This window comes from Mya arenaria, chromosome 8, assembly GCF_026914265.1.
Source record: "Mya arenaria isolate MELC-2E11 chromosome 8, ASM2691426v1".
In the NCBI taxonomy this organism is placed as follows: domain Eukaryota; kingdom Metazoa; phylum Mollusca; class Bivalvia; order Myida; family Myidae; genus Mya; species Mya arenaria.
In genome coordinates, this window is record NC_069129.1 from 54,503,529 (window position 1) to 54,517,913 (window position 14,385).

The 14,385-nt window shown below is 38.8% G+C and overlaps 1 protein-coding gene across 3 annotated transcripts; it reads right to left on the reverse strand.

The window, feature by feature from the left end:
• Positions 1 to 5,987: 5,987 nt before the first annotated feature.
• On the reverse strand, positions 5,988 to 12,857 carry LOC128242591 (uncharacterized). 3 transcript variants are annotated; one of them, XM_052959808.1, is made up of 6 exons: positions 12,613 to 12,857; positions 9,552 to 9,747; positions 8,818 to 8,945; positions 8,142 to 8,365; positions 7,282 to 8,017; positions 5,988 to 7,107 (listed from the first exon to the last, which is right to left on the reverse strand). In XM_052959808.1, exons 2-6 carry the CDS (start codon positions 9,714 to 9,716, stop codon positions 6,129 to 6,131), a joined length of 2,232 nt encoding a protein of 743 aa, XP_052815768.1. In that variant the 5' UTR covers positions 9,717 to 9,747; positions 12,613 to 12,857; the 3' UTR covers positions 5,988 to 6,128. The 3 variants fall into 3 exon arrangements, with proteins under 3 accessions (XP_052815768.1, XP_052815767.1, XP_052815766.1); XM_052959807.1 differs by having other exon boundaries at positions 9,552 to 9,721; positions 12,375 to 12,857; XM_052959806.1 differs by having other exon boundaries at positions 12,375 to 12,857.
• Positions 12,858 to 14,385: the final 1,528 nt, after the last annotated feature.

Below are 14,385 nucleotides of genomic sequence, written 5' to 3' on the forward strand. Positions count from 1 at the left end.
TTGTGGTTGGTGTTGTATTGTTTGTGTAACTATAAATGCTATGAATTTACAGCTGTGGTTATATTGTGTGCCTTACTGTTGTTGATATAACACGCTTGAAGCATGTATGGAGGTTAATTTCTGCCACTTTCGCATATATTCGCCCCGACACTTACCGTATTTATAGTTGCAGTGTATTCGGTCCATCCACTTTTTGCATTTTTGTCCCGCCAATTTCGCTTGAAATGGCAGAAATCAGCCACCATACATTTTTCACCGGGGAAAATCACCAAGCAAGTGATTTGTATGTTTCTGTCAAAATGACAGCCATGAGTATGTACTGTACTTTAATTTTCAATGTCGTTTTTTATCTATACGTTTGCTTACATTTTCAAATTATACATATTAAATAATTGTGTATGAATACATGTTTGTGTCTTGGCAAATATCACGAGACCGACTGGCAATTCCTACGTTCAAATGCAACGTCACACAAACAATACCACATGATTTTTCGAAAACGAAAACAACCCAAAAACGTTTTTTAAAGAAAAAAATCTCTAATCTAGAAAAAAAAATGTTTGGACCATGCAATGCGCTCCAACAAAGATGTGAAAATTCAATTTTGTTAACAGCGATTAAACCATTAGGGAATCATCAAGACATCGATGCATTCATATGGAATATCACTCGCTGCTTCAAATTTCTCATCAGGATCTTGTCGGATGCCTGCTGATGATTACAGTTGACGTATATTCCATCAATCATTTCATTCGGGAGACAAAATCTTCATTTTGTGCACAATTATAATCCAAATATCGGGTTATCCTGCATTGCCACTGTCTATTTTGCATAAAAAAGCCATAAATCACGGCAGATTATCGTTCCTGGATACTCATTTTCATAAAATCTCCTCCTGCAAGCATTTAACAAGCGGGTGGGGTGAAATTTCACTCTGGGCTTCAAACCTCAAAATACAGCCATGATACCATCGCGTTTAAAGGTTTTCAATGTCAAGTATCCTGTGATAATAAAAATAAATTTTAATATCAAGTATGACAAGAGAATTATTATCTGTTTCACAAGAATACAAGCGGAACCCTACACCGCTTTAATATTCTTTGTTACAGAAGATTGTATGTAAACATATTACTGCTTGCAGGAAGGCATTGTTCGGAGAATGATAAAGGAATGCAAATTGTCTGTCAGTTGCCAGCATGCAACTGTTACGAACATGGACTGGGGAACCAACCTCCTGTGAAGATAGCTCGTGAAACATAAACGTCTGATTAATTAGCCATACATCTAGTATTATCATGTCTTTACCTACACAAAGAAATAATATCATTTAGCTCGAAACAGTATCCAGCTAATTAATATTTGTGCCCCAAATTGAAAAGAAATTTAAGATTCATGGTTTATATTTTTCGTTCATTGCAATTTATATAGGCGTGACATGACTTTACAAATTCTATGTCATATTGATTTGAATGCCAGTAATTGAATGTTCATCATTTACTTTGAAAAAAGCCCACAGCGTCCTGAGAAATATGTAGAGATGATTAGTCCACGGTCTTGAAAAACATGATTGAAGAGCAAGCAATTAAAATCAGGATGTGGAATCACATGACTTCAAAGGCGTTCTCACATGGGCCAACACGGGTCACAATCGATGTAAACAAACAAGTAAGTGACGTTAATTTCTAAATAACGTTTTTGACAGAAAACATGACAATATTTCTTAGCCTACATAAAAACAATGCCATTTTCTGCTTCTTCACGTGTGAACTATTTTAGATTCGCTTGAAGTTAAATGATGCAAACCTTGACCCAAACTTTCGCTGTTGCATCTTTCTAAAAACCGTCAAGTTGAACATCTTAGAAGTAAAGTGACTCCTCACCTGAAAATATTGGTCCGATTTTTTTCAGAACTTCGTTAGTGTAGCAGACAGTGTGACAGTGTAACAGGCAGTGTGGTAGATTGCTGGCTATACTTAGTGTAACCGGCAGTGTGGTAGATTGCTGCGTATACTTAGTGTAAACGGCAATGTGGTAGATTGCTGGCTATACTTAGTGTAACCGGCACTGCACTAAGTATAGGAGGCAACCAACTACACTGCCGGTTACACACTAATTAATAATTAGTGTGTAACCGGCAGTGTAGTTGGTTGCCTCCTATACTTAGTGTAACCGGCAGTGTAGTTGGTTGCCTCCTATACTTAGTGTAACCGGCAGTGTAGTTGGTTGCCTCCTATATTAGTGTAACCGGCAGTGTAGTTGGTTGCCTCCTATATTAGTGTAACCGGCAGTGTAGTTGGCTGCCTCCTATACTAAGTGTAACCGGCAGTGTAGTTGGCTGCCTCCTATACTTAGTGTAACCGGCAGTGTAGTTGGCTGCCTCCTATACTTAGTGTAACCGGCAGTGTAGCTGGTTGCCTCCTATACTTAGTGTAACCGGCAGTGTAGCTGGTTGCCTCCTATACTTAGTGTAACCGGCAGTGTAGCTGGTTGCCTCCTATACTTAGTGTAACCGGCAGTGTAGTTGGCTGCCTCCTATACTTAGTGTAACCGGCAGTGTAGTTGGCTGCCTCCTATACTTAGTGTAACCGGCAGTGTAGCTGGTTGCCTCCTATACTTAGTGTAACCGGCAGTGTAGCTGGTCGCCTCCTATACTTAGTGTAACCGGCAGTGTAGCTGGTCGCCTCCTATACTTAGTGTAACCGGCAGTGTAGCTGGTCGCCTCCTATACTTAGTGTAACCGGCAGTGTAGCTGGTCGCCTCCTATACTTAGTGTAACCGGCAGTGTAGCTGGTCGCCTCCTATACTTAGTGTAACCGGCAGTGTAGCTGGTCGCCTCCTATACTTAGTGTAACCGGCAGTGTAGCTGGTCGCCTCCTATACTTAGTGTAACCGGCAGTGTAGCTGGTCGCCTCCTATACTTAGTGTAACCGGCAGTGTAGCTGGTCGCCTCCTATACTTAGTGTAACCGGCAGTGTAGCTGGTCGCCTCCTATACTTAGTGTAACCGGCAGTGTAGCTGGTCGCCTCCTATACTTAGTGTAACCGGCAGTGTAGTTGGTTGCCTCCTATATTAGTGTAACCGGCAGTGTAGTTGGTTGCCTCCTATACTTAGTGTAACCGGCAGTGTAGTTGGTTGCCTCCTATACTTAGTGTAACCGGCAGTGTAGTTGGTTGCCTCCTATACTTAGTGTAACCGGCAGTGTAGTTGGTTGCCTCCTATACTTAGTGTAACCGGCAGTGTAGTTGGTTGCCTCCTATACTTAGTGTAACCGGCAGTGTAGTTGGTTGCCTCCTATACTAGTGTAACCGGCAGTGTAGTTGGCTGCCTCCTATATTAGTGTAACCGGCAGTGTAGTTGGCTGCCTCCTATATTAGTGTAACCGGCAGTGTAGTTGGCTGCCTCCTATACTAAGTGTAACCGGCAGTGTAGTTGGCTGCCTCCTATATTAGTGTAACCGGCAGCGTAATTGGTTGCCTCCTATACTAGTGTAACCGGCAGCGTAGTTGGCTGCCTCATATACTTAGTGTAACCGGCAGTGTAGTTGGTTGCCTCATATACTAAGTGTAACCGGCAGTGTAGTTGGCTGCCTCCTATATTAGTGTAACCGGCAGTGTAGTTGGCTGCCTCATATACTTAGTGTAACCGGCAGTGTAGTTTGTTGCCGCCTATACTAAGTGTAACCGGCAGTGTAGTTGGCTGCCGCCTATATTAGTGTAACCGGCAGTGTAGTTGGTTGCCTCCTATACTTAGTGTAACCGGCAGTGTAGTTGGTTGCCTCCTATACTTAGTGTAACCGGCAGTGTAGTTGGTTGCCTCCTATACTTAGTGTAACCGGCAGTGTAGTTGGTTGCCTCATATACTTAGTGTAACCGGCAGTGTAGTTGGTTGTCTCATATACTAGTGTAACCGGCAGTGTAGCTGGTTGTCTCCTAGTGTAGTTGGTTGCCTCCTGTACTAAGTGTAACCGGCAGTGTAGTTGGTTGCCTCCTGTACTAAGTGTAACCGGCAGTGTAGTTGGTTGCCTCATATACTAAGTGTAACCGGCAGTGTAGTTGGTTGCCTCATATACTAAGTGTAACCGGCAGTGTAGTTGGTTGCCTCATATACTAAGTGTAACCGGCAGTGTAGTTGGTTGCCTCATATACTTAGTGTAACCGGCAGTGTAGTTGGTTGCCTCATATACTTAGTGTAACCGGCAGTGTAGTTGGTTGCCTCCTATACTAAGTGTAACCGGCAGTGTAGTTGGTTGCCTCCTATACTAAGTGTAACCGGCAGTGTAGTTAGTTGCCTCATATACTTAGTGTAATTGGCAGTGTAGTTGGTTGCCTCATATAGTTAGTGTTACAGGCAGTGTAGTTGGTTGCCTCATATACTTAGTGTAACCGGCAGTGTAGTTGGTTGCCTCCTATTTTAGTGTAACCGGTAGTGTAATTGGTTGCCTCCTATATTAGTGTAACCGATAGTATAGTTGGTTGCCTCCTATATTAGTGTAACCGGCAGTGTAGCTGGTTGCCTCCTATATTAGTGTTACCGGCAGTTTAGTTGGTTGCCTCCTATACTTAGTGTTACAGGCAGTTTGGTAGGTTGCCCGCTTTACTATTTTGTAACTTGTCCTCTTAAATTTACACGTATAAAGTGATCCGTCCGCTACGCTTTACTTAATCCTCTACCAACGACAAAGCCTTAATGGCCAGTTGCTTAGTTGTTTAAGTCAGCAGTCAGATTACAACAAGTATATTCCTTTTTAATCCTTTAAACTCAGTTTTAAAAAAGTTTGCAACAAGCCTTTAGCCTTACTTTGTGAATAGAGACCGATTGTACCAGCGTAAGGACTTTATTTGGACCACATAGAATCACGAACCGGTCATTTTTCTTCAGAAAAAAGTTACTCCTTTTCTGTCACATATTGACCCCTAGTTTAAAATAATGACTCCCCACGCTCATGTCTATAAAACAGTGACCCCTCTAATGTCGTTACCACTACCAGTACTACTACTGCAACTACCACCTACTACTACTACTTCTTCTTCTGCTGCTGCTGCTACTACTACTACTACTACTATTACTACTACTACTACTACTACATATACTACTTCTACGGCAATTCTTTTACTTTGGCTCGACTTGAAAAGAAATCGCTTTATTAAGACTGCATCATTTTTTAGATACAGTTTTGTTTTGACTTACTCGACGCATTTTCTCTCCATCGTCGTTTTTTCTATGGGGTAGAAATTCCTTGTAAGGATTCATTTTACTTCGTTAACAGGAGTCGTAATAGTATGATAGTATGACCCGGGGGTCGATATCGTATGACCCGGGTCACTTTTTCTAAATATGAATGACCGGGGGGGGGGGGGGGGAGTCGAAATACTTCATTACATCGGCATTACATAGTAGTCCATTTCTGTTCTACGTCGACTGTTTATTCCTAAACAATTTGGTTCATATATACCTACATATTTTAAAGGGTTAAATAATGGTAGCATAATATCCCCCGCGTATCAAATCTCTACGCAGTGCCTCCATGTGTCACTTGCCACTGATGACACCGAATTTATTTTGTTTAAAAGTGTCTCCCTTGTTTACGAAAATAATAATGTGTCAAATCATTATAATTTTTCCTGATTGTATCTGCCTACTTTGCGAGAGTATGCATTGAAAATGCCCGATAGCATCGCATTAACATAATTAAGCTGATACCTGCATTTGGGAGTCTAACGTTTCACATTAAACTTGTAACCAAATCCTGGAACCTTACAATGTAAATCTGTTTTATGAGTCCCGAAGTGTTTTATAGCTAATTTCGCCACCTCAACACATCGTCCTTGTATCTAGTTTCTAACACCGCTTGGATAACGCGCGGTTGACAGAAATACGACAAAATTCAACAATCTTTATGAGCTAAACACACGTCAAATTCCCTGTCGCTGTCATAGTCTTAGATTTAACTTAGCACGACCTATTTTACACAAAGAAATCGGGTAAGCTGTTGGTTTGCGACATTTAATTACAATATGACTACCTGGTAGTAAAAAAACACATTCTAGAAATGCAATTGAAGTACCAAAATTAATAAACAAAATAAAATAAATTAAAAACAAAATTATTATAAAACTCATTCTAACAGTTTAACTATACACCGTCGGTTGTCTGAACACCGGGGCTGAATTTCTCAATATTTCGTCCCTCATTGTCACTTGCCCCTTAGCCCCATTCTGCCTATAAATGGCATCTAAAACTTTCTTATCATTGACGTCACGTTTACCATTGGTCGACAACCTCTGCTCGCTCTCGCGTTCTTTCGTCATGGCTGATCTCTTCCTCTTCAACCAATCATCAAAAGGCACAGCGTAACTACTTCTGCTCTCTTCTTTCTCTCGATGCCTTTCCTGGTCATAAAGTTTCTGAACCTCCTTTCTCTTCCTGTCCTCCGTTTCTCTCTTTCGAAGCCTGTCTCTCCATAAGTCATATGAATACAACCGATGCCTATCTTTCACCTTGTCGTCCTCCATTTTCCTCATATCCTCCATGTCTGCCTTCAGAATCTGCTTTATCAATGTTTTCCGTTCCTCTGTATGGTCCATCCACTCCTCATACGATATCGCATTCATCAGCAACTTCTGCCTCCTTTCCTCCAGCCGTCTCTTCTCAGCCTCAAAGTCTTTAGTGCTCTTCACTCTTGGTACATCAATAGTAAACACTCTTTTCTTTCTTTTCCACTCATTGTAGGCTGTTATATTCTGCTCCGCCGGTGGATTCCTGCCATCACCTTGCTTGGTGCTTCCAAACTCTATTATGTTCATAACTGGTCTATTTCCCGGTGTTAAACTTCTAGTGCTACTCTTATTCATCTTTCGAACTCGTTTGTTAAACTCAAACATTTTTTCTTCGTCCGAATCACTAATATTCCCATTTTCACGTTGCTGTTCATCGCTATCATCTTTTTCATATTCCTCTTCTTCTTCTTTCTTTTCAAGCCAGCGTTTAAATGCTTCACTAGCCTCTTTATTCGACGCATGATTTGTAGCACTATACTTCTTTTTCTTTCGATCAGCCATTGGTACGTATTCTGTGTGCGTTTTCGTCATCTTCTTGAAGTGCTTTAACCTTAAATGAAAAAGAAAATACTCATTTAACATAGCTCTAGGTTGAAATAGCATCCGCATATGATAAGCTTATTATAAAAGTAGCGACAAAGGCAACTAAGTTTGAATTCATAAACATTGCATAACTGACAATTGGCTAAATTGTTTGACTTTAATGTTGGAATTTGATACAAACTTTTCCTTGGAATACTTCATGGCTTGAACAATCTCCGGTGACTCAGGTTTCTTATCAGCGACTTCTTCCTTCAATTTGTTCTCTTTTTCTCTTTTTGGATCCTGTCCTGATTTCGCCGCATTTACACTGGAAAACTTGAGGATAGTCTTTGGTAACGAATATGACACTTGTTTCACCTTCACACTGTCCTCAATTTTGGACATGTCCCCCAGATTCCAGAAGGTGTATTCTGTCGACGTCTCCTTCCATTTCACGTTATACTTTTGTCTAACTTTACCGGTAGTTGCTAAACTCAGTGACGAGTGTGTTCTTTCAGTGTCATTTAGTTTGTGTCGCATATCTACCGCCGGTGCGCTTGACGAAAGCTGTTTACGAGATACATGGACGGGGCATGTTGGTTTTGAAATTGAGCTAACATCTGAGTATTGAGACATCGCTGTCTTAGCTCTCTCCTTATCTGAAATCCCTTCTTTACTCTTAGAACTCGACGTAATAGTTTTCTTCACGCCGCCAGAAGAGTGCCCACGAAGATTCAAAAGCATCAGACGTATCTTTCTATAACACAGCACAGAGTTAAATTGCAGAGCGATATCCATGGGCGTATGTCCGAAACTGTCTCGTCTGTCTAGACTTGCGCCGTGGGTGACGAGGTAGTCCATGACGCCCACCTGGTCCCGGGCCACGGCTGCGTGTAGGCTTGTCCGCCCAAACATAGTGGCTCCATTAGGGTTGACACCTGCAAAGAAAATATTGCCTCAAATCAGTCATTGTTTAACTTTTGACAAGGATTTAATTAGGAGTTTGAAACTGGCTAAGATGTATTATGGAATAAGTCTGGTTTTGCATCAAAAACCGCCTACCCACAGACACGAGCATATTAGCCATTCGGTTCCTTCCTAAGTAGGCTGCCATATAGAGGGCAGCGGTGCCCCTCTCGCGAACCACGCTCTCGTAGCGACCAGCCTCCTCGGGAGCAATCTGGATGTTGCCACGCAGATGGACGCCACCGCTGTGATAAACCTGTTCGATGTTGTTCCGGCTGACCGCCAGGTACAGCGACTCCCAACTGTCTATTGGCTTCACCCTGGAAGAGGCACACTTACTGAATTCCAAGAAGTGTATGCATGGTATGAAGTGCTTTACCTTACAGACGACACTGCCCTTGTTTATGCAGTCGATACCCCGTTGGCTCGAACTCGCTTGGCTCGGATTCCTCGTTGGCTCGAACTGGATGTAAAGGACCGATTCCTTTAAACTGACGGTAAGCATTCCCACTCCGCTCGAATTTTCGAGGCTCGATGTATTTTCGCCGGTCCCTGGGAGTTCGAGCCAACGAGGTTCGACTGTATAAATGTCAATGCCTTCTCAGTTACAGACAATGTGTTTTACTCGATAGTGCATCAATTGTAGTCATGTGCTTATTTTATATTTCAAGTTATTATTTTTTTTTTAATTATTAGTTCTAAACACAATGAGGTTAACTTATACTAAACAACTATACATTGGTAAACTTTATATAACCGTGTGAGGACGTACTTTAGTATGTATCCATGTATAATATTTTCGCGGACGACGAGCCTCTGTGTCGGTGGCAGCTCCTCTCCATCCGGGTACACGAGCCCGTACATCTGGCTGGGCAAACCCGCCGATACCTCAAGCCGCGCCTTAGCACATGGAAGAGATCAAAAATGTTATTTTTTACCAATTCAATGAGCTCGATTCTGTTGACTACAACGAATCTACCCTCATTGGACAGTTCCAATGGAAATCGTCGAATGATTAACTAAAATAACTCCATCTTTTCATTCTTAATACAAACAAATGACTTTGTGCTTTTTCGTGCGTCTACCTGTTAGCAATTAATCTGGCCATATATTACAAAATAATTTTAATAAAGCAAAACAATATTCCAATAATTCTTACATAAAAAAAAAAATTCAAACAACACGTAAAATATACTTTTTTCTATTCATAAAAGGCCTTATTGTTGCATTTTTTTTTAAAAATCAGCGAACCGTGAATAGGTTCAGGATAACTGTTTATACCATCAACAGAAACAAAATACTATCCCATAGAGGCCCCGGACTAACATGCGGCGCCGTCAAAACCCATACTTAGTAGAAAAAACACAATTCGTTACAATACGATTTCTTCAATTTGGAGTTGCAGATGGACAGTGTAAACTTCGTGTTCTGTAAAACAGTTTTATTGTTATAATCATTCTTGAAAGAAATGACATGATAATATAAAGTCGTCTCCTCTCTACCCACCTTTATGTCAAGAACCGAGATTCCGGAGGGCAGATCCCGCAGCGTACACACTTCCTCACTCGGGAGAACGATGAACACCGTAAACTGGAGGGTTCGGGGGTCGACCCACTCCGGAACCGGCGGGGCGGGGCTCTCACACTCGTCGTCGGCATCCTCGGATGACATCCTTACTGTAATGGGCTCAGATGGGTAAGGCCTAAAAAACAATTTTTGGTTCTTGTTACCCGACCCTACATACGAAATAGGTGCCGACACTACCGTTTTAATAGTTTGTGGGAGTTTTAATTGTGGGTTTTAATCATTCTCATTCATCAGACGTTTGATAATAATAAATGGTACGCATTGCATCATCACTCGGTGTACGAGAATGGTTTTAATATGTAGTTTAAAACCTTTAAAGATTTCTACAGATGATAACATTAACACCAATGATGACAATAACTTCCCTACATAATGCCTCATATTTGTTTTTATTTTAAAAAGCCTACCTACCATACTGTTTTTGAAAAGTATATAACCCTAACCGAACCAGCTTGTTTGGCCTAGGTTTAGCTGAAGAGTATCATTTTGCTGGAGATTTGTTTGCGGTTCCTTTCAAAACTATACTGGGAGCAGTGCTTAGCTGTAAAACGTTGTGTGAGATAATCGCTTGTATAAACTGCTTTGATTTGAATCTTTATGACAGTAAAAAACACGATGTTATATTAAACGTAGTGTATTTAATTCCTAATTTATAATCGACTATAAAGTTGTTTACAATCTTTTTTTATTGCCTTAGACCGGCCCACTGTTTTTCGATCTTTTTAAGTATGTTCAGTTCCACTTGGTAAATATTAACGTCGAAAAGGGAAGCAAAAATGTCATGTTCCTCATGTTTCAAATGCAAAAAAAAATATCCCCAAAGGCATAACTGCCAGCATGTTATTTCACGAATTTGGCAACGATTTGATTTATTGCATTCACATCTTTGAACATCTGTACGTAATTTGAAATTGATCTATACATCATTCAATGAATGTACGTCAATCGATTAAAATTAAGATTTCAATGTGTTTTTCTCGTATGCCATCGATTAGAAAAATGAATGTTAAACCAAATATACACTAAAATCGTTAGAAAGTAACGTGAGCCGGTTACACTATACCATTAGTTATACCTCCACCTGACAAAATGTATCAAGTTCACTTTCAATATCAGGCAATTAGTCGGTAAATTCACACCTTATTCCTGGCTTAAATTTCAAACTGTCACTCAGAAATGTTATTGTATTGGAACTTTAAAGAATCACTGAATCCTGTTATAGACTACAACACTGAAATTATGGAAAACCTGAATGAGTAACATTAAAAAGTATTAATAGACTCTAACAAATTTAAAGGCATAGTTTGATACAAATACTTTGCGCGCGTGACTTCTGAAATACCAGAGTCCATGTTGTACAATTAACTGATATGGAATAAAGGCTGTTTCACTAACCCTTTGACCCGTATACACATTATATACTCGAGCAGGATCACAATGTATTTATTCGTTCTTTTCTGTTTTAGATAACACTTTCGCGTTGCCATTTCGGAATAGATATCTAGTCTTTTATCAATATATAAACTACTTGAGTAATCTATTTCTCTAAGCCAAACTGTTGAAATCTCCGCCATCGCTAGGCCCTATGCGTCAATATTGATAACTCCTAGGGTCAGACTAACTGATTTATATTTTCATTTGAAACTGAACTTGAAAATACTTTTCAACAATTTTATAATGATGTTATAGTAAATTACAGGCGCGTAGCTGCCTATACGCGAGTACACGGCTGAATCCAAATGATTCTGACAAAAAAAATCAGCCGAAATTGCAGTATGCGTACTTGACTACATGGTCCTAAAATCCAAGTCCACTTAAAGCACCTCAGAACGCCCACAAGGCACCAGATTGCACCATGGTTTTTAAAATTTTCCGAGGGGGGTATGTCCCCGATCACCCCTAGCACAATTATGAAGCCACATGGATAGAGGGCTAGCTACGCCCATGTCTAAGTTATTAAAGGTTAAGAAAAATAAACCTATTTGTAACGCAATTAGACTTAATGATGAGCAAAATGAAGTTCACCAGCTTAATTATTTAACTTTTCATGGAGATTATCAATAAAACCATGCCATTTACCATGTATAATCGGGTTTAAGACTTCAGACATAATAATTAATCTCACTCTTAAAACATAATCATGTAACAGGATTATCGACATGCTGACATTCAATTGTATAAAATTGTGTATCGCCTAACATGAGTTTATATATGAGAAATGTAATTAGTTTATGTTGAAACAGCCTCGATTGCTATTTGTGACTTTAAGATTCTGTATTTTAAAGTCAATAAAACAATATGTCAGAGGTTAATACATTACAAAGATATGACATGTATACATTCCATGCATGTAAGATGCGTATGCTATAATGTGTGCTCATCGAAGAAGTGTATTGTATAGTGTGTGGTCATCGAAGATGTGTATGATATAAAGTTGAAAATGCCTATTATATAATGTGTGCTCGTCGAAGATCTGTTTGAAATCGATGCGTATGCTGTAATATGTGTATATCGAAAATTCGTATGCTATAATATGTTGTCATCGAAGATGAGAATGCATTGTGTACAAAGAGAAGATGTTAATATTAACAAAGTTTAAAATAAATAAAGTGCATCTGAAAAATAAAGATTTTTAAACGTAAGTTCCATCCACAGAATCACGTTGACGTACAGGCTGAGGTATCAGACACGTTTAAATATATCGAAAAAAGAAACATCTGTTTTTGTGTTTACATGTCTTACCTTTTTTACAGCCACTATTATATGATCTTATTCCTACGTGATATCACTAGGGAATGCACATTTCTACAGTCCGTATATGCAGGTACCGACGCGGTGTATTTACTTTTACAGATAGCAGATATGCCCAAAACACATATTCCCGTCAGCACAGACAGTCACGTCCATGTATGTATATTGTTTATCTTTAAATTATCTTAAAACATGCTCTTTAAAAACAAATAAACGATAGTTAAAATACCTCCCGATTTGTATAGAACCGAATCGATCTCTTAATTACATACGCCAGCGAAAGATTAATCTATTTACTTTTAGACTTTGATAGGATTTCCACAGACATGAATACGTTTCGGCATTCAAACATAGCCGGATCACTATTCAGCTTATTATAAATTATTGAAATATTCTCCATGGATCTTCGATCAAATTCCTTCATCTAATAAACCATATACAGCCTGCTTGAAAACATCCACAAACTTTGTTTCAATGTTTTCTTTCATGCCATACTCAGGCATTTATAAATATTGTATATAAGCACAATGAGTAATTGCGATCCGTCAATAGATAAGAAATTCAAAATTTCTTTTTTCGTGGTCGATCATTTGTTCTTTATTGTTCTCTTACAATGCAACCAAACCTAAACATTGAAATTAAATGTCGGCCTTTAAAGAGAAGCATTTGAATTGGTGATTTAAAAAGAGAATCTGTTTGAAAACCGAATTTGTTTGCCCATGAATAAAGCATGTTTACCGATTACTTATTGTAAATGTGAAATGGGCGCAGATTCTATTTGTAAAAATCTTTCATGTTTGCATCTGTCCTTTGAAAAATAAACTTTAAGTGAAGTGTTAAATTTGTATTTCAAATTTGAACAAAGGCGTGTAAATTTAATTGCAATTCCAACAGTGTGTTCAGCCGTTGTTATGAATGTAAGAAAGCAAATTTACAAAGAAACTTCTGAAGCTCAAACATGATTAAACTTATGTCAATGATCTACTGACTTTCTTCACGACAAAATAACTGCAAGTTGCAAATAGTCTACCACTGATTGTGTTAAATCAATACGTTAGAAAAATGGTTACTTAAAAAGCTTTGACGTTCAAATATTGTGTATGTTTCCTCATTGAACAAAAACATGCACATCTGCAGCATAAAAAAAAATCTAGTTTCGTTTTTCGCATCGTTGGATAAAGTATTCCCGTCAGTAATGTGTCTTGTCATTATAGTAGATTTTTTTTTTTATAAAAATTATTATAGTTAATGGTCAGACCATCCATAGGAATATGCGGTTATACACACATTATGATCAAATTCATGAAGCTTTTGAACCTGTCTCCGATTGTATTTGAGTTTAATGAGAATAAAAACACATCCTAACATCAGTTATTGTCCCTAAAACTCTTATCAGAAAGTGTCACTTTAGAGATAATCATAATTAACATTGCTTTAAAAGTGTATCACTGGTCGATCTGAAGTTTCTTGACATTTAATCTACCGTATGGCTTAAAGACGTGTGACATTTTTTGTAAAGTTCTAATAACATTTTACGGTCTATCATTACATATTTAATTCGAAAATTGATATTTAAGGTCGATGTTTTTTCTTAAATATTATAATTTTGGTTTATCTGATTAGTTTTAAGTATCATGTCCCTTAGCTCACAGATAAAAACTAGCCTAAGATGTTTATTTGTTGAGGTGTCGCCAGGATAATGCAAAACTCAATGACAAGCAGTTTGAATTGATAATTTGGTTTTAATTATATTTAAATTCTATCAATAAAAAAGAGTTTTCAACAAAACTAGTTTACGAAAACATGTACTCAAACTACATATTCATTGTTATAAATACATTATGTTCCTTATTTCAATACCAAAGTGGAAAAACCTCAATACGGCATTTAGACCAACTGTGCTGTTTAATCTACGTCAATTGTTTAACAGCCAACAGCCAACAGCCAACAGCCAACCTGCGCATGTCAATTGACCACAGAAGGGCAAACCCTGATTTGACTT

Excerpts from the sequence above, each read along its gene's own strand:
- LOC128242591 (XM_052959808.1), bottom strand. The coding sequence starts at position 9,716 with ATGTCATCCGAGGATGCCGACGACGAGTGTGAGAGCCCCGCCCCGCCG. Across the intron at positions 8,946-9,551 it reads TCTCGGTTCTTGACATAAAG|GCGCGGCTTGAGGTATCGGC; the intron begins GTGGGTAGAGAG and ends CCATGTGCTAAG. Across the intron at positions 8,018-8,141 it reads TAATATGCTCGTGTCTGTGG|GTGTCAACCCTAATGGAGCC; the intron begins GTAGGCGGTTTT and ends TTTTCTTTGCAG.